Consider the following 18810-nt stretch of genomic DNA (forward strand, 5'->3'; position numbering starts at 1 on the left):
AATAATGACCCACTCACTGTATATTATCCTGCTTATTACATGGCTACTTACTAAATAGATCGATGACTTGGCACAAAATCTTGATTTTGATAAATGATGTTATTGATTTCAAAATGATTTTGTTGCTTCCCAGTAAGCGTCTATGATCAGAACTGTGTCTAAAACAGCAGCCTGTTATTCATGGCAGCTGTCTACTATTTAGAAATAACAGACCGTAGAACTGTATTTCACCAATATATATCAAGTATTTAACAAAGCCACTGACTCCACTCCGTGTGGGTGTGGGTGTGCATGTTTGTGTCTGTGTATGTGGAGGAGGTCAGCCCCAGCACAGAATGAAGGTGAGAGGCTGCAGCATGATAATAAATTAAACCAAAATGTTAGAAAGATTTGATAAAAGAACTGTTAATGTCGGTACTTCTCAGTACTACAGTCTTTGATAATTTAGTCCCAGGGCTCATTTAGTATCAGGTTTCAGTACCTATCCCTACCAATAAGAGTACTGAACCTGGCAAAAATAAGTGGCACATATCACCTGGCTTACACCATCCCTGTTAAGTAGCACAGCGTTGGTGGGATATATAGTAACTCCTTACAGCAAGTAGGAGCTGACAAACTGGTCAGGATTGAGGGAACAATAAGTGAAGCCAAATATAAAAACCTTCTCTCAGAGTGAGTATGACATCATGCAAAGATTCAGAGTTGGTTTGGCTTCGGAGCAAGTGTGAATGTCCTTGTGTGGCTTCAGCAAAACCTGACGTGAACTCTAGAGAAAATCTGCAGGGAGACCCTGAACATCACAGTTCAGTGCTACTTCTTATCCAGTGTGACAGAGCTCGACTTATCTGTGAGCTTGGCTCAAAGATGCAGCTGATAGAGGTGTTCTGCAGCTGTAATCACCATCTGAAGCTCTTGTATAAAGAAATGAATAGAAACTAGACAGTCACGTAGGGCTGGGCGATATGGCTGAAAAATGTATCACAATATAAGTGTTTCATATCAGTCGATATCGATAATTATTGAATTTTTTAAAACCTATTTGAAATAAGGACCGGAAGAAAAAAATGTTAAATTGAAACACTTTTATTTTAAATGTAACCTTTCCTCAGTAATGAACAAACGAACACAAAGAGGTCAACATAACCATGAAAAACAGTCAAATAAATAAATATACTGGTGAATTATAAAATCCGAAGTACTGCCAAACTGGCGAACTGTACTTTCCTAGACAGACTCTACTGTATATTAACACTTAAAATAACGTGTACAGATGTGAAGCCCTGGCTGTATCTGACTGAGCCTTAATGAAAGCTGTTGTCTTGTATTTTTTTTCCTCTGAAAATATGAACCTTACAGTCAAACACAGTTTATTCAGCCTGTGTAGTTGAGGGGACAGGTCAAACTGATATGATGCTGATTTACAGGAGAATTCATATCAAATGGAGGATAAACCATGAACATAAACTACAGATCACCCGTAAAACATTTTAATAAATTAATCTATCATAATTAAAACAACTGGAGACTGAAAACAAACTGACATATGGGTCTGATCACTTTTTTAATGAATTGACATCATTCCAGACAGGATGTAAGTGTGTCTGTGACTTCCTGTACGGACTGTCAGGAAACTGTCTGACTTCACCGCGGCTTTTTGTCACCGCCCCCTGCTGCGGCCGCCTGCTCTCGTCTACTTTCCAGGCGAGGCGCAGTTCATCTCGAACGAGCCTATTTTCTCCTTTCACTGTTTTGTTATGAGTTGCAGACACGAGGCACGAAGGCGCAACCAAACATTAAACTGCTAGTGTGCGTCTCACTCAACAGGATATTGGAACGTTACGTACGTTACAAGCAGTGAGTGAGTGAGTTTGTTCATGCAACCAAACTTGCTTAGCTGGGCCGGGAGCGCCGGGAGAGGCTGAAGCCCTCGCTGGAACTGCATCCCCCAGAATGCCTTGCGGTTCAGGACGGTGATTTTCTTCCTGTTTTATTAGACATTTTATCGAATGTATTTTCTATTGATATCGATCATGTGTCTATCGCGATAGATATCGCTATCGTTTTATCGCCCAGCCCTACAGTCACGTTTTTTACTATTGATAAATATTAGTATATATTTTACCTGATCTTTCAGTTTTCAACAGCTGGTCCACAGAAGACCACATGTTGTGGGCACGTCTCACGCTGACATGTTTACACACAGAAAGACATACAGCACGTACAGTACAGGCCAAAAGTTTGGACACACCTTCTCATTCAATGCGTTTTCTTTATTTTCATGACTATTTACATTGTAGATTCTCACTGAAAGCATCAAAACTATGAATGAACACATGTGGAGTTATGTACTTAACAAAAAAAGGTGAAATAACTGAAAACATGTTTTATATTCTAGTTTCTTCAAAATAGCCACCCTTTGCTCTGATTACTGCTTTGCACACTCTTGGCATTCTCTCCATGAGCTTCAAGAGGTAGTCACCTGAAATGGTTTTCCAACAGTCTTGAAGTCTTGAGTCTTGAGTTCCCAGAGGTGTTTAGCACTTGTTGGCCCCTTTGCCTTCACTCTGCGGTCCAGCTCACCCCAAACCATCTCGATTGGGTTCAGGTCCGGTGACTGTGGAGGCCAGGTCATCTGCCGCAGCACTCCATCACTCTCCTTCTTGGTCAAATAGCCCTTACACAGCCTGGAGGTGTGTTTGGGGTCATTGTCCTGTTGAAAAATAAATGATCGTCCAACTAAACGCAAACCGGATGGGATGGCATGTCGCTGCAGGATGCTGTGGTAGCCATGCTGGTTCAGTGTGCCTTCAATTTTGAATAAATCCCCAACAGTGTCACCAGCAAAACACCCCCACACCATCACACCTCCTCCTCCATGCTTCACAGTGGGAACCAGGCATGTGGAATCCATCCGTTCACCTTTTCTGCGTCTCACAAAGACACGGCGGTTGGAACCAAAGATCTCAAATTTGGACTCATCAGACCAAAGCACAGATTTCCACTGGTCTAATGTCCATTCCTTGTGTTTCTTGGCCCAAACAAATCTCTTCTGCTTGTTGCCTCTCCTTAGCAGTGGTTTCCTAGCAGCTATTTGACCATGAAGGCCTGATTGGCGCAGTCTCCTCTTAACAGTTGTTCTAGAGATGGGTCTGCTGCTAGAACTCTGTGTGGCATTCATCTGGTCTCTGATCTGAGCTGCTGTTAACTTGCGATTTCTGAGGCTGGTGACTCGGATGAACTTATTCTCAGAAGCAGAGGTGACTCTTGGTCTTCCTTTCCTGGGTCGGTCCTCATGTGTGCCAGTTTCGTTGTAGCGCTTGATGGTTTTTGCGACTCCACTTGGGGACACATTTAAAGTTTTTGCAATTTTCTGGACTGACTGACCTTCATTTCTTAAAGTAATGATGGCCACTGGTTTTTCTTTAGTTAGCTGATTGGTTCTTGCCATAATATGAATTTTAACAGTTGTCCAATAGGGCTGTCGGCTGTGTATTAACCTGACTTCTGCACAACACAACTGATGGTCCCAACCCCATTGATAAAGCAAGAAATTCCACTAATTAACCCTGATAAGGCACACCTGTGAAGTGGAAACCATTTCAGGTGACTACCTCTTGAAGCTCATGGAGAGAATGCCAAGAGTGTGCAAAGCAGTAATCAGAGCAAAGGGTGGCTATTTTGAAGAAACTAGAATATAAAACATGTTTTCAGTTATTTCACCTTTTTTTGTTAAGTACATAACTCCACATGTGTTCATTCATAGTTTTGATGCCTTCAGTGAGAATCTACAATGTAAATAGTCATGAAAATAAAGAAAACGCATTGAATGAGAAGGTGTGTCCAAACTTTTGGCCTGTACTGTACATGTTGAATGAATGAAACAAACACGCTGGCTGGTTCGATGAGTGACTCAAGCATTACCTAATCACTCTGCCAGACAGACAGATGGACCAGTGAACCGACTCTAAAAACAGCTTTCACCACTGTCCACATACGGTAGACACACACACACACACACACACACACACACACACACACACACACACGGTGGGACAGGATGGCTTGTGGTCAGACAATGACGTTCTCCCAGCAGAAAATGCTATTTTAAACAAGCTCATTTTATGTAATGCTTCTCAAAACCCTGTTTGCTTTGCTGAAGACTCCCTTGCGGGTTTTACGAAGGTGATCATTTCCAGTTGACACATCACGGTCACACGGCTCGGCGTGGTACATTATATGTATTTTATGAGCACCACAGGCAGTCCCTTCCACCTAGTGCTTCTACTTTTTACAAGGAAAAATGTAATTCAGCACTTTAAATTTCCTGTTATGTGTAGTATGTTCAACTCAGTGTCCCTGTACAGAACATTGTTGGGATCCATGTCCAGGCCACTGTCCTGTCATTGGCAGTGGATTACTGAGGAAGACATACTATGTTCAGATCATGGTGGATTGGCAAAATTAGGTAACACTGTGTGAATGTAATTTTAACTTTAGGAAAACTTTTTAGTTTTTGTACTAAAAGGGAACCAAGAGACGCTTCCCTTTGCCTTATGCTAACTTCATTTCTTTGGGTTTGGATGACGGTTTGAATGTCGTTAAAGAGACTTTTCCACTTGTAAAACACAAAAAGTGTTGGGGAAATGGCTTGAGCCAGGTTTATACTTACTGTGTTAAACTGTCTCTGCGTAGTTGCTTACTGTACGCTGTAGCTTATGCCAGTGGTTCCAACTGGAGTGACTAAGAGACAGCTACTTTACAGAGACAGCAAACTAGCCTAACAACATGGCCAAACGCAAGTATGATGCTAAATGTATTAAACTGTGTCTCAGCGACGTGGATCTCCTGTTTGTTTTTGCAGTCTGAAAACCATTTCCCTCAGCGGCAGTGAAGCTTTTTTACACTGATTTCAGAGACAAGAAACAATAAAATGTAAAAACAATAAAAACCCCACGACATTGCAGCTGAAATCTTCTGTGTGATTTATCCTGGCTTTATATGAATAGAGGAAAAGTCCACTAGCTGCTAGACTAATTTATGCAATGTAAAATGTCATAGGCTTATACTAATAGAGTTAGTATGTCATATGTGGGGGAAACTATCTACCAAGAGACAATTGTTTTGTCTTTGAACCCTGTGAGTTATTATGGAAACTTTTTAAGACTGTTTTAAGATTATTTATTTCACCCTTCAAAAATTCCAAGCAAATAATAATCTGGCCTTTTATTTGTTACCAGGGTGCAAAAACTAACAAAATTTGTGTGTCACACTTTCCTACAGGAGGCACTTTGCGGATATACGCTGACAGTCTGAAGCCCAACATCCCGTATAAAACCATCCTGCTCTCTACAAGAGACACGGCTGACTTTGCTGTGGTAGAGGCGCTGGAGAAGTACGGGCTGGAGAAGGAGAACCCCAGAGAGTACTGCATTGCCCGGGTAACTATGCTTATCTTACTACAACTCCACCATGAAACACATCCATCCTCCGTTATGCCCCCGTTAAAGTCAAGCCAAGTTAAACTGTTTTAAGTTGAACTTGGTTTTAAGGAAAATACAAGTTTTGGCCTGCGCTGTGAGTTGTAAGCCCTTCCAGCTGCAGTGGATACTATTTAACAGGTATCAAGTCACATTGAGTGCACCCATATGTGATCGCAGCACCTTATTCGTCATGTTTTGACTTGCACCAAATTTAAAGTGAATTTATTTGTGAGTGTGCTGCCAGCCACTGCTCACTTCTTAACACCTACATCCTCCCCTGTTCTCTACTGAACACAACCTTCTATCTTCCCATCTCATCAATAAACACCTCCATGATTCTTCTGAGAGGCTGTGTGCAGAGGGCAGCCAAGGTCATGGTCACATGCGCAAGAACACACACACACACACACACACACACGCACACGAAAACACACACAGATGCATGCACTCTTCACCGGACTGGCAGATTGAAACAGAATGCTACTTGGCACTAAAACCTTTGGGAGGAATGCAATTCAATTGCTTTCAGACTGAGTGCTACAGCAGCAGCAGATGCTCTATGCCTGCGTGTATATGTGTGTGTGTCTTTTGCTCCGTGTGTGCATGTGTTTGTGTGGTCGTGAACTTGGCTGCCCTCCCCACAGCCTCTCCCATTATGTATCCTCTCAGATGGACTCTGGCTATGGCCAATCATATGAAATAACTGCTGCTCCCACAGCCAATACAGTGGAAGACCCTCCAGAGACCACACACACACACACACACATTGTCCCAGATACACAAACACACACACACACACACACTGTTGATAGTCAGTAGCAATTTGCTGATGAGACTGAAGCACAGGGAAAGTCCATTAGGTTAGTGAGCATGAGATATAAGCACTAGTACTCGAGCTAGTAGCATGTCAGCTTGTGTTTTTATGTTTGGGGGGTGGGTGGGTGGGGTTGGTGTTAACCAAGATAGAGACTGAACTGCATGAAGAGATGTAGGATGGCTGTAGACTACAGGCAGCTTTGTAAAGAAATACAGCAACTTTGCAATATTTATGAAGCCTGAGAACAGCCAAACAAGTATTTTTAGTGTATACCAATATCAATCCGTTAGTAATTTTCTTGATTAAAAGCTACATTTTTTGGTCTATTAAGACCCACACACACCAAACTGACTTCAGAGAGCTAGCAGCAACCAAGGCCCCCTGCTGTGTCTCCTGACATTACCGTGTCTTGGCCAGAAAAGTTGCCTACAGCTGACACATACGTTCTGCACCTGTGAGAGGAAATAATTCTCCACACCAGCAGAAATAAGTAGTCTGTAATCGTTTATTCAAAAAAGGGAAATTGGAAGACTGTCTTGATGCTGGTTAGAAAGTTAGCACATTTCCAACACAATCCAGTGTTGAAAGAACAGAGCATATTGATCGTGCACCAGTGAACAATAACACAAACCATCACAAAATGTTTCTGCTTCAAGAAAAACAAACATACCTTATATAACAAGTTTGTTTGGGTCTCACTCCCTCTTGACTTAAGCTTTTTGTTTACTTACCTCACTTATGTTTTTCTTCTCGTGTGCTGAGCTAAACTGCCAATCAGAGTGATTTCATTCACAAAGGCTGACGCTGAGCCAACATGTTGAATAGGCCAAAAAAAGTAGACAGGAGCCGACGAGGGGCAATGGTGTAAGACACCCCGCACCGACGAGGGCGGCAGACAATCATCAACAGCCCAGCTTTGACAACCGGCTGATGATGTCCTCAAATGTCTTATTTTTTCCACAACTCAAAGACAGAGAGTTTACTGTCATAGAGGGGTCAAGAAATGAATTAATTAATTAGTCATTGCAGCTCTAATACTGTATAATTCAAGCAATCTAATAATTGTCAGCTTTGGAACTTTGGAAATCATGGCATATGAAATTCGTCTCAATCTAAGAATCATTATCTTTAAACCCTATCATTCCTCATTCCCACTATAAATCAGTTTTTTTTTGCACTATCATTTAAAATACTCATATGACAGACATTGCGCAAACTGTTAGTACTTTGTTTATGTGTTTAATGTTTTTATTGTGTTAATTCTATTCTAATTTGAATATGAATAGACTCTATGTTTTATGTGTGTGTATTTTGAAGGGGCAACAAGCCTGAGTTGTGAGATGACAACAAACAATGAATAATCTCTTAGACACATTATTTGACATGGGCACATTACACACGCCTACACCCACAGAAGAAACATTTAATAGTTACAATTAGGAACAACTGTAATCTTTTGCTATCTGAAATAGTAATTAAAAGTCTTCTTCTCATCTCAAAGTCTGTCTGTGAATTACAAGAATAGAAGCACTTTCTGTAATACAGCGTCTCTGTGAACTCTGAGCTGGTCACTGCTGGAGTTTGTTTTGCTTTAGTTTCCTCAGCTGACCCAGTTTGTTTTTCTGGTTTGTTTTCTTTGCAGCAAGATGATAAGTCAGGCAAGGAAGTGATTCTGGACGATACTGAGTGTCCACTGCAGATCTTCAGGGACTGGCCTGCTGACAGAGGTAACACACACACACACACACACACACACACACACACACACGGTTCCACACAATAAATTTACAGCATGCTTCTCTCAGACTCTTCCTCTTTTCTTGATTGCTACCGCCCCCTCCTGTTGCCCTACAGTCATTACAACTCTGCTTGTAGCTCCTCACCTTGTTTTTATTGTGTTGTTTGTTGCGCGGGATCAGAGAAGTGTTGTTGCAAGCATGGGCTACTATATATCATATACTAAACAATCTTTTGGTGAAAAACATTCCAGTGTAACATGCTAAAATTTGTATTATTTCATGTGTTAGGAGCACTAGTGTTCCAGCTGAAGAAGAGACCCCCGGACTACCAGGGGAGGAAGGCAAGAAAAGACGATAAAGGCCTGCGAGGGAAGGAGGGCAGCAGCAGCTCCCTGCCGCCCGAAAAACTGCCTTACCTGGTGGAGTTGAGCCCAGGTAGGACCGCAACACACAGCACCATGATGTCTGCTCCTGTATTTGTGATGTCTTAGCTCCATCAGACATACTTGTACAACAGCAGCAGTAAAAGAAGCAGCAGCAGCTATTCTGATGAACACCGCTGTTATGAGTGGTGTTGGCCAGCAGGCAGCAGTGCAACTACAGTAAATAACAATCAGTGTTCCTCAAAGGCAAGCCTGTCTCACTTTCCCTGCTAATGTGAGTGAATCACATGTGGCTGCATTATGGATTCCAGCTGTTTTTGTGGTTTGTGTTCCTACTAGTGCAGGATTTCCTCAGTATATAAAAGTCACCGTAGGGGGTCAGGAATCGCTGAAGTCTCTATTGGAGACAGCTCTTAGAAATAGCTGCATTTACCTGAGGATGATAGTGTATGCTGTTTTTTTAAATGATAACTATTTATGGCAGCATCTTTTAACCCTTGCATTATTATTATTAGTCCAGGCTGCAACTTGAATGTTTTTTGACTGGGCAAGCTGTTCAGAAGTCTACTTGCCCACAATTTTTACTTGCTCCTAAACAAAATGTTTGATTTATAAGCGGAACTGTCACAAAAGACGACCTCGTTTTATCCACCTTGCTCTCAAACTGGCAGCAAAGTGTGCAATATTTAGTATCCTGCTTCCAGGGTAATTGAAATGCTCACGTGTACTTCATCTCATGAACTTTGTCTTAACCTGCTGCCATTTTCTTGTGAGTGCCCGTAAATCCTGCACAAGAACATGTGTAACATGTGTTTTCAATGGAAAAAGCCACCATACAATGCTCTAACCAACTTAAAAATGCCTTATGATGTAGGGATAGACCGATATGGATTTTTTAGGGCCGATGCCGATACCGGTTTTTTCCATCACCCTTAGCCGATGACCGATTATGGACTGCCGATTTTCTTGAGCCGATATTTGGGGCCGATACTGCTTTTGCTCCCTCAATTTACATCAAAAAAATGACACAATGATAATAAATATTACAGGTCTCAAGTTTAAAATAAGAAACATTTAATGAACAGTAAAAAATACTAAAACAAGATGGAAAGTTGAGGTAGAACAGGTAGAATATCATTATTATTATTATTATACATTCAAATAAAAAAAAGAGTTCAGTGCTCTTAAATCTTCCAGTAATGTTTTTATAAAATAAACAAATATTTAAGCTGAAGCATAAATAAAACAGCAACTACTGTACACAGTAGGATTCGCTGCATGTGCGCTGCAGGGTCTTCCGGCAACACAGAGCTGCTCGTGGATGCCTGTCTGTAAATCATGCCAGGGAAAAATAAATCTGCGAACCCACACGCGTATCGGCCAATGCCGATACAAGTAAAAAACTCAAATATCGGCCGGCCGATGTATCGGTCTATCCTTATTATGATGTTGATCTACCTTTCATTTCAAAGTTTGCTTTACTTCTTGATATGATGCTGATGCGAAGAGCAGGAAATGTCTTTGTGATCTAAACATAAACATCAGATTTACAGTCAATTGGTACACCCAGATGTTCTTTGATTGGGGAAAAAAGGTTTACTTAAGAGTTGTTCAAAATGCATTGTGGGAAATGGAGGAAAATCCCTGAATTAGAGGTAGATTCGACAGGTTAAGAGACACGGAGTACAACAAAAGGTAAGTTGCTACAGCGAAGGTCCTGGAATGCAGTAAAACAACCCCAGTATGGAGACATCACTGTGATACCACTGAAGCATTTTGGAAAACAACCCCTACCTGAGTCTTGCTAAATGTAACCAGCCCTAACAGCTTGTTTCTCGCTACTGATCCCTCTCTCTTTAGCTTCCTCTTTGTCTGTCATGAGCCTCATGCCATTAACTTATCTGTCCCGATGGTGACCCCAAACACTTGGCAGCACCGAGCGGAGTGCTGGCACAGTTTTGGGGAAACCAGTGGGTCTTGTCCAGGAATGAACTAACACATCAACTTCATCCTCTGTCAGGTTGACGGGTCACTGTCTGTGGAAAGGATTGGAAAATTGATATGGTTGCTCTCCTAAACACTGGGTGCTGGGACTGTGTGTGGGTGTGTGAGAGAGAGAGAGAGTGTGTTCCTGTATGCTTGATAACTAATATAGCTCTTTGCAGTGGCTAAGATTAGTGTGTGTAAGGCTTAAGATGAAAGCAGTGATTGCAGCTTTGGTTACCTGTAACTGGTGATGTTTTCCTTTAAAGTTAATTTAAGATAAGGACTAATATCTGGTGAGAACAGTATTGCATTTTATCATAAACGTAGATGGTGAAAAGCCCTCAAATACTCCATATGTGTGAGAGTGTGTGTGTGTGTTTGTATGCCTCCATGCATTAATGGGTTAACAAGGTAATGCTGCATTTTTCCTCCTTGCTGCATTTTCACCCTCTGCTATGTGTCTGTTTTCTTCCCCACCTTCTTATGGCATGGTGTGTGTTTGTGTGTGTGTGTGTGTGTGTGTGTGTGCGGGGCCTTGTGCATGTGTCCTTCTACCTCCGCACCTGCCTGCCTGTTTGCCTAGGGCGAGGGAATCACTATGCCTACTACGCCTATCGGCATCATGAAGGTAAAAAAATCCACCACACCTCCTCTGTGTCTGTTGCAGTGGCTGATGGGATTGTTGGGAGGGTGTGCAGTGACCCCCGACTCCCCATTTGGCTGATGATAATCAAACACACGCCCCCCTCTGCTAAATGTAGTGTCTGTGTTGCACTCATAGTCTTTTAGTAGTGTTACTGCACTGGGACAGCTTATAGCTATTTAGATTGTATAGGTAAAATTCCTTTTTATGTCCCTTTAAAGGAATTGTTTGACATTTAGATGGAAAGATTGATGATATTCTCATGTCTGTACGCTAAATATGAAGCTACATCCTACAGCCAGTTTGCTTAGCTTAGCACAAAGACTTAATACAAGGGGAAACGGCTAGCCTGGCTCAGTCTACAGGTGCTGGCTTCAGCATGATGTTCACTGGAGGAAAAGTGGTATATGCATTTCCCAAAATGTCAGACTAACCTTTTGAATAAAATTTAGGAGATTATTACACTTTAAAGAAAATATTAGGTGCAGATTCAGAAGACATGTTATTGCCAACAAAAACAAGGCTTTTTATGTCTCAAAGACACTCTAAATTTTTTTTATATTGCATTCCCAGTTACAGTAAAATTGACTGACAGTGGCTACAAATAAAACGTCAAACTGATAGTAACATTAAATGCTTAAAGATTTAGGACCGTACACTCGAGGAAACACTCCAGGGAGTGTCTCTGGTATCTTTGTCTTCATAGTGATTACCCTGTAAAGTGCATTTCTAAACAGAGTCACAAGGTGTGATATAGGAAACTTCAAATCAAGCAATACTTCAAAGGGGACCTATTATGCTTTTCCTTATTCTCTGTCATGTATATAGTTTTACATTGTTGGATATTCATATTAAATATGGCTTAAGATTCAAATAATGAGGTAAATGTATGTAAATATAATCCCTGGGAGCAAAAGCCTCAGGCTTCAGACTGTTCTGAATACTCTGTTACCAACAGTTTATTCCACTTTCAAGACAAGATAAAGTCAGCTCATGACAGAATTCTTGATATGTCATCTGCTCCAGGTGTGTTACTGCAAGTGTTTACATTATGTAGCCTTCACTGCTACATGTAGCTACATGCTAATGTCAGGGAAACATGTAAACATTGTTGCTAATATTGTTAATTTCACACCGATTTGGGATCATATTCCTGCTGGAACATGTCCAGTTGTGTTTAGATGATTTTATTGGTGATTTGTAAGAGGAGAAAGTGAGGCTATACACAGTTATTTCCTGTCTGCAAGTACACTGCTACATGTAGCTACATGCTAACATCCGACAGCTCAGGGTGTCTCTTTAATAGTCTATCAGGGTGCAGATAGGATGGCTGCAGTGCAGAGACAAGGACAAGCACACCTGACATGTTTTGGGATACTGTATAATATGTTATTGATCATGTTATCTGAAACAAAAATGTATAATTCAACAGAATCTTCAAAAGATTTTAAATATATTCTCTTCTCGATTTCTTGAACGTGTCTAGTTGTGAAGATTTATTTTGGATTAGATACTTTAATTAGTGTTTTTGCACTGTAAAAAGTGCAGCTATACTCCATTATAGTCATTCCCTTGGCTGAATTGATGGTACAGATATGCCAAGATACAGAAGACCTGGAAAGACTGACCAATCAGAGCAGACTAGGCTTGTTCAGGAGGGTGGCTGAAAGAGACAGGCGCTAAAACGTGTGTCTCAGACAGGGTGAATACAGGTGTTCCAATACAGACAGTATGAGGAAAATAGGCATGTAAACATGTTCCGGTATAAACCCTAAACACAAATATGAGCATAATAGGTCTCCTTCAAAGAATACTAGTATACTAAAGCTTTAGCATGGAGCATATTACTATTAAACTTGATTCAACAATGATATCTAATAGATACATGGCGTTCCTGATCTCATACAAAGTTGCCAGTTTCTTCTTAAAGCTCATTACATGACTGTAAAAGGCCAAGCCATCCTGGTAGCCTCGTCATATTAGCTGTTTTCTGGATTATTTTTAGAAGGTGGTTGTGAGGTTTTTCTGATACCCATTCATTTTTACCCAGAATTTTTTTCCACTCAGAGCAGCCAACGTTTCCCTTTTTTCTTTGGTGAACTAATATGCCGCTTTGCTTTTACTAAACTCCTGTTTACTAATCATCAATAATTGCTCTGCAGCCCCACCAGTCACCATACTTTTTTGCCACGTTAGCAGTGTACATCCCAGTAGACACTTATTGACCCTGTCATGTTGAAATAATGGATGGATTCTATGCTGTCATGTATGGACAGATAGTGTGAGTGTGTGAGGATGAGTGTGAATGGAGTGCTTCTTGTGATGTGAGGACCATTGTGCCCAGTGCTAAATCTATGTGTGTGTTTGTGTGTGTGTGTGTGTTTGTAGACGGGTCTGACTCACGGGACAAACCAAAGCTGTACCGGCTTCAGCACAGCATCACTGAGGTCGGCTCAGACTGCACAGAGGATGGAGCCATACAGGTAACTACATCACCAGAACATTTACAGTTGTTTAAAGCCACACTAAAACACATTTCTACTATTGCATGGTATTTAGTTGGAGAATACTGGTGTGGAAGCCACTGTACCTGGAGAAAAATAAACACAACTTACATTTTATCTCTTTTGTAATCACAATTTCAATCAAGTAAGTAAATGTCAGAACAAAAACAGAGGATATATTAACTGATTTCTTAGCAGCATTGAACTTAAATTTCAGTTTCAACTAGGCGCTCCTGGTGTAGCTTCTGTAATGTGTGTTGTGCTGACGTACCTGCCATTGTTCGTCCCCAGCTGCTCGGTCCAGGGATCCTGCCCCACCACTGCAACCTCATGCACAGTGAAGGCATGGTGACCGTGACGCCACACGGTCCAGACGCCGACACCTTTGTTGACGGGCAACGAGTCACCGAGACGACGGTGCTGCGTTCAGGCTCCACCCTCCAGTTTGGCTCTGCACACGTCTTTAAATTTGTGGACCCGATGTTCGACCAGGGAGGGAAGAGGGAGCCGGCTGCAATGATGAGGAGCCGACACAAGTCAGGGTGAGGGGAAGGATGTCTTTACCTTTAACTTTTTCTTTCTTTTTATTTCCTTCTTTACCTCTTTATCTTTCCACGATCCCTCCTTTTAATCTTCCCTACTCAAGTTTGTGAGCAGAAAAAAGAAGAGGGTGTTATTGTAGATGAAGGGAGGAGAGGATGAGGTTTGGAGTTGGCAGGCAGAGCGAGAGATGAAGGGAAGGAAAAGGGGGAGGAGGGAAGTTTTGGGGTTGGACGGACGGAGAGAATGAGGAAATGAGAGGAGAGGAAGAGCGGAGGTCTAGGGTTATGGCAGGCGTGCTGCCCTCTAATCTGATCAACATGGTGTTGGGTGTGGCCTCCTGCTTGCTGTCGTTTCACACACTTCACAGGAGACAGAAAGTGGGAGCACACTAGATAAGAGGAGAAGGAAGTGTGTGTGAGCTGGTTAGGGATGAGTGAAGGACAAAAGAGAGCTTTTGTATTTGAATTGAATGGCCCTTTAATGACTCCATGGAAGACTGACGCTGCAAGAAAGAGGTGCGTAAGTAACTGACATGGTAACTCTTTGCTCTGTTTGTGTTTCTGCATGAATTAGTTCTTTCAGATGATGCAAGACTAGAGTTACAAACCCTGGTTTCTCTTGTGAAGCTTGACCTGTGAAGTTTTCATTATTTTGAGGTCCATCACACATCTTTTCAAAGTGTTTCTAAAGTTGGGTATTGAACAAATTTAAAGTTGTTTAAATTTGGTGGCAGAATGTAAAATGTGTTTATAGGTGCTTTACTGCACCAGTAAAGAGTAAACATTTTGAAAGGTAACCTTATTTTTGTAATATTTAAGAGGTTACAATGTCAGGTGTTGTAGATAAATGTATATAGAAGTAATCCCTGTGAGCTGAACACTCTGTTTCCAACGTTTTTCCTATTTTGGCTGCAAGATGATGTCATATCCTGACAGATTTCTTTATAATACAAAGCGATCCACAGGATTATGAGTTGAAATTGGGTAGAAATTAGGAACATCAGCAACCAAGATTTCATGTTTCCCTGATGTTAGCATGTAGCTACATGTAGCAGTTCAGGCTATGTAATGTAAATACTCGTAGTAGCGTGCCTGGAGCAGATGACCACATGGTGCCTGGCATGCCTGGCATGCTACTGCAAGTGTTACATTATGTAGCCTACAGTGCTACATGTAGCTACATGCTAACATCAGGGAAACATGAAATCTTGGTTGCAGATTAATTTCTCCCCGATTTCCGATCATGTTCCTGCTAGAACATGTCCGGTTGTCTTAAGAAGCTTTTATTGGTGATTTTTAATCGGAGAAAATGTCGCTATACACAGTGATATCCCCAGCTACCATGCTGATGCAGAGACGCCAAGACACGGGAGACCCAGAAACACCAACTGTTCAGAGCAGATTTTGCTTTTTCACGAGGGGAGCTTAAAGAGACAGGTTTTAAAATGGAGTGTTTCAGACAGAGGGTGAATACAGGTGTTCCAGCACAGACAGTATGAGGGAAATTAAGTGTTTTTTGAACATCAAAGCATGTAAACATGTTATAGTAGAAACCCAAAATACAAGCAAGAACCCAAAATTAGCATAAAATGACCTCTTTTAGTATTTTGAAGACAAAATAGGTACAGAACTGATGAATTACAGGAAGATTTTCTTGCTTAATAATAACTCGGCAACCGCATAATAGTTTGGTTGTGTGCACGTTGAGTAGCGGGTTTGTTACACTGACACAAAATGACACATCAGCCAAGTGTTTTAATTGAGTGTTTACGACAAATTGGACAATGATGTGAAGGTAATCATGTATTGTAGATGTGGTCTGTAACAGGGCTCTCACACCCTGTTTCTCAGAGGGTTTTACAGTCTTCAGTACAGGTTTGCATTCCAGCCAAAGACTCCCATCAGATGACTTTGATTAGCACCTCTAACCATAGAGAAAAAAGTGATAAGCTACAACTGGAGTGAGCTGGAATTTAGACCAGCAGGGTCCTGTGAACTTACTCTCTGTGTTTGCTTTTGTTACTCTTTACTTATATCTTCTATTCGTTTCATCAAATCAGATATACATTGGCATACCATCACCATTTATTTTCCTGTTGTAGCACTCCCAAGGACGGTGCTGATTGGCCTGTAAGGCTTTACTCAAAATGAGATCAGATGGTTTACTGCTTTAATGTGATTGTCTTACTGTTTGTTGTAATTTGTTTATTGTCTTACTTTTCTGTGGGGGCAGAGAGCTTTAATCCACAGTTAATACGACTGTCCAGACTCTGATTATACAACAGAGAGGGATAAAAGAAGAATCGGTGATGGAGTAGAGGGAGGTGTTTGTTCTCTACTGAAGGGATAAAATGACTGTGTATGCAATGTGTAGAATTCTCACTCTCTGTGCTTCTCCTCCGCTCTGCGTAGCATTGTAGCATCTTTCAGCTTATTTTAGTTAATTTTAGTTTATGGCCTGTATCTTTTTCTGTCTTGCTTCAGTCTTATCACTCTCATTGAACTACTATCTACTGGATTATAAGATGTATGGCATTTATTCCGCCAAAGCCAAATGCCCCATCTTGCCAATGAAAGGAAAAAATAATTTGTGTGTCCGCCACATGATTCACATCAGCTCCAACATGTAATGGGCTCTTCCCTGGCACATTCTTCCATCAAGTTTCATCAGAATTGGGCCAGTAGTTTTACAGTTATCCTGCTGGCAAACAGACAAACAAACCAAACTGAAAATCCAACCTCCTTGGCAGAGGTAATAATATCAAATTGTATTTTAATTGGACTGTCAATCTGTCTCTCTAAAGATCAAATGGTGTATTCGGCAGCTTCAGAGAGCAGCTGCTCCGATCTTACTGCCATAGAGATCTATGAATTGTGGCACTGATGTTTTTCCTAGGTTTCAGGAATTGAACAGTTCCCTATAAAAGTCTCTGTAACGTCTGGCAAGTCATGTTATGACCAGCTGTCATTTTGCGCAGCTCACTTGCTTCAGTCTGGGATACAAGCCTGATGTTGTGGATGTGGATCCCTGTGGTCGCCTGGGCTGCTTTCCAATGTTCTGCTGTGCAAACTTACAAGGATACCTAGTTAATTTGAGCCGGAGACACATCATGATGCTCAGAACGATTAGAGCCATGCTTTGGCACCGCGGCTCATTTTGAAGATCAGGGCTATTTGGCACCAGGTGCTGGCAGTTGAACAGATGATCTTGTAGTGTACGAGTGTTCGGAATTTTAATCTGCTGCTGCTCAGCAAGTATTTTGCATTAGTCTGAGAGATGAGCATAAGAGACGGGCAAACATGTTGGAAGTCTGAGAAGAAACATGATTCATCACCATGTTTGTTTTGGTTTTGTATTGATAGCATCCCCGTATCCTGGATGATTTTGAAGCTAATATTTTAGTTGACATCATACACAGTGTACTTAATAGGGATCGGCATGAGTACTCGATTTCGACATCAGTATTCGTTCAGTGTATAGAATAATTTCCTTTTTTGTTTTTGCTTTGTAGAAGAAAAAGTAAGTAAGTAAGTGCTGTCTATTAATATCGGCACAGATCCGTATGGCAAAATTGATAGATCTGTGCAGCAGCAGAAGACAGCAAGTGTTTTCAGTCAGACATCCATCGATTTACATGCAGAGTGGAGATCAGGCATAAGAGTGCTTGGATGTTTTTAGACAAAATAAACTAAATGAATATGCAATGCAGGCTATGTAATGTTAAACTTGTGTATCATAGCTCATCTGTACAATCTGTGCAGTGCAGAAAGGAAGCAAGAAAAGAAGGAAGGAAGGTTAGATTTTTTTCTTGCAAGTGCTCGATAATAATTTTATGCAAATACTTGAACATGTTAAGTACTTAAAATGCCCATCTGTAGTAATTAATTCTTTATTTGTGTGTTAAATGTTAGGGATTTGCAGATGTAAGTGTCATTGCTTTGGTTTGCCTTGGTTGTGATTGACAGAAGCAAACAGACATGAAACAGACATTACAGTGAAAAGTTACATATCAAGAGTTGTTTTTCTGTGATGTGGTTGAAACATATCCTCAGTTATGTCACACAAATATAAAAAAACCCCTGCTATAATTAAGTTAAAGTTGATTTGTGTCATCTGAGAGACACTTTGTACAAACACAATAACTCTTTTCTTTTCTTTTTCCGCTTCTATTTGGCATGTGTAGCATTTTCCGTTGTCATTGAATAGCTACTGCTGTTTCTTAATTTGTTTATTTTTGGAAAGATCAGAGTGTGCTAAGAAGTCTACTTGTTAAGATGTCTGATTTACGTGGCTCAAGCTTCGATTACATATCAGTCATATATGAGCTTTTAATAAATTGTTTCCCTACCCTACTGCGAATAAATTACCTTCGAGAGGATTTTGGAAAAAGATGGCTGAAGATATCTGATATCTGCGTTAAAGGGAAATGTTGTCTGTGGCTCTTTGAAGTTGCCCCATTCAACATTTAATCATTTAATAGATGGAAAATGTTAAAAACCAGCACATAAATCCATCCTGGAAATGTGGTTTAAGATAGGAAATCTGTCTAATTTCTCCATCCACCCATAAGCATAGTCATGCTGTTAATGGTTTAACCTACTTTGGCTGCTGGTGGTTATTGTGTAACGACACAGAGCGGCGCAAATGCTTTGTGTGTTTGTGTTGGTGTTGTACTGTTTATTTGACATTGATGCCCTCCTGTCATGTGGGGCGTG

At 41.0% G+C, this 18810-nt stretch overlaps 1 protein-coding gene across 25 annotated transcripts in view; it reads left to right on the plus strand.

Annotated features, from left to right (window-relative positions):
* afdna (afadin, adherens junction formation factor a) overlaps positions 1 to 18810 on the plus strand; it is a 133802-nt gene that overhangs the window by 44139 nt on the left and 70853 nt on the right. For 19 of the 25 annotated variants that reach the window (XM_033648473.2, XM_078173961.1, XM_078173966.1 and 16 more), the window contains exons 6-11: positions 5281 to 5438; positions 7940 to 8024; positions 8325 to 8471; positions 10989 to 11033; positions 13437 to 13531; positions 13844 to 14094. In XM_033648473.2, coding sequence (XP_033504364.1) covers positions 5281 to 5438; positions 7940 to 8024; positions 8325 to 8471; positions 10989 to 11033; positions 13437 to 13531; positions 13844 to 14094 — 781 coding nt within the window. The remainder of the gene's footprint in view (positions 1 to 5280; positions 5439 to 7939; positions 8025 to 8324; positions 8472 to 10988; positions 11034 to 13436; positions 13532 to 13843; positions 14095 to 18810) is intronic. The other 6 variants (XM_033648475.2, XM_078173956.1, XM_078173957.1 and 3 more) reach the window with 1 other exon arrangement.

This window comes from Epinephelus lanceolatus, chromosome 13 (genome assembly GCF_041903045.1).
Source record: "Epinephelus lanceolatus isolate andai-2023 chromosome 13, ASM4190304v1, whole genome shotgun sequence".
NCBI classification, from domain to species: Eukaryota; Metazoa; Chordata; class Actinopteri; order Perciformes; family Serranidae; genus Epinephelus; species Epinephelus lanceolatus.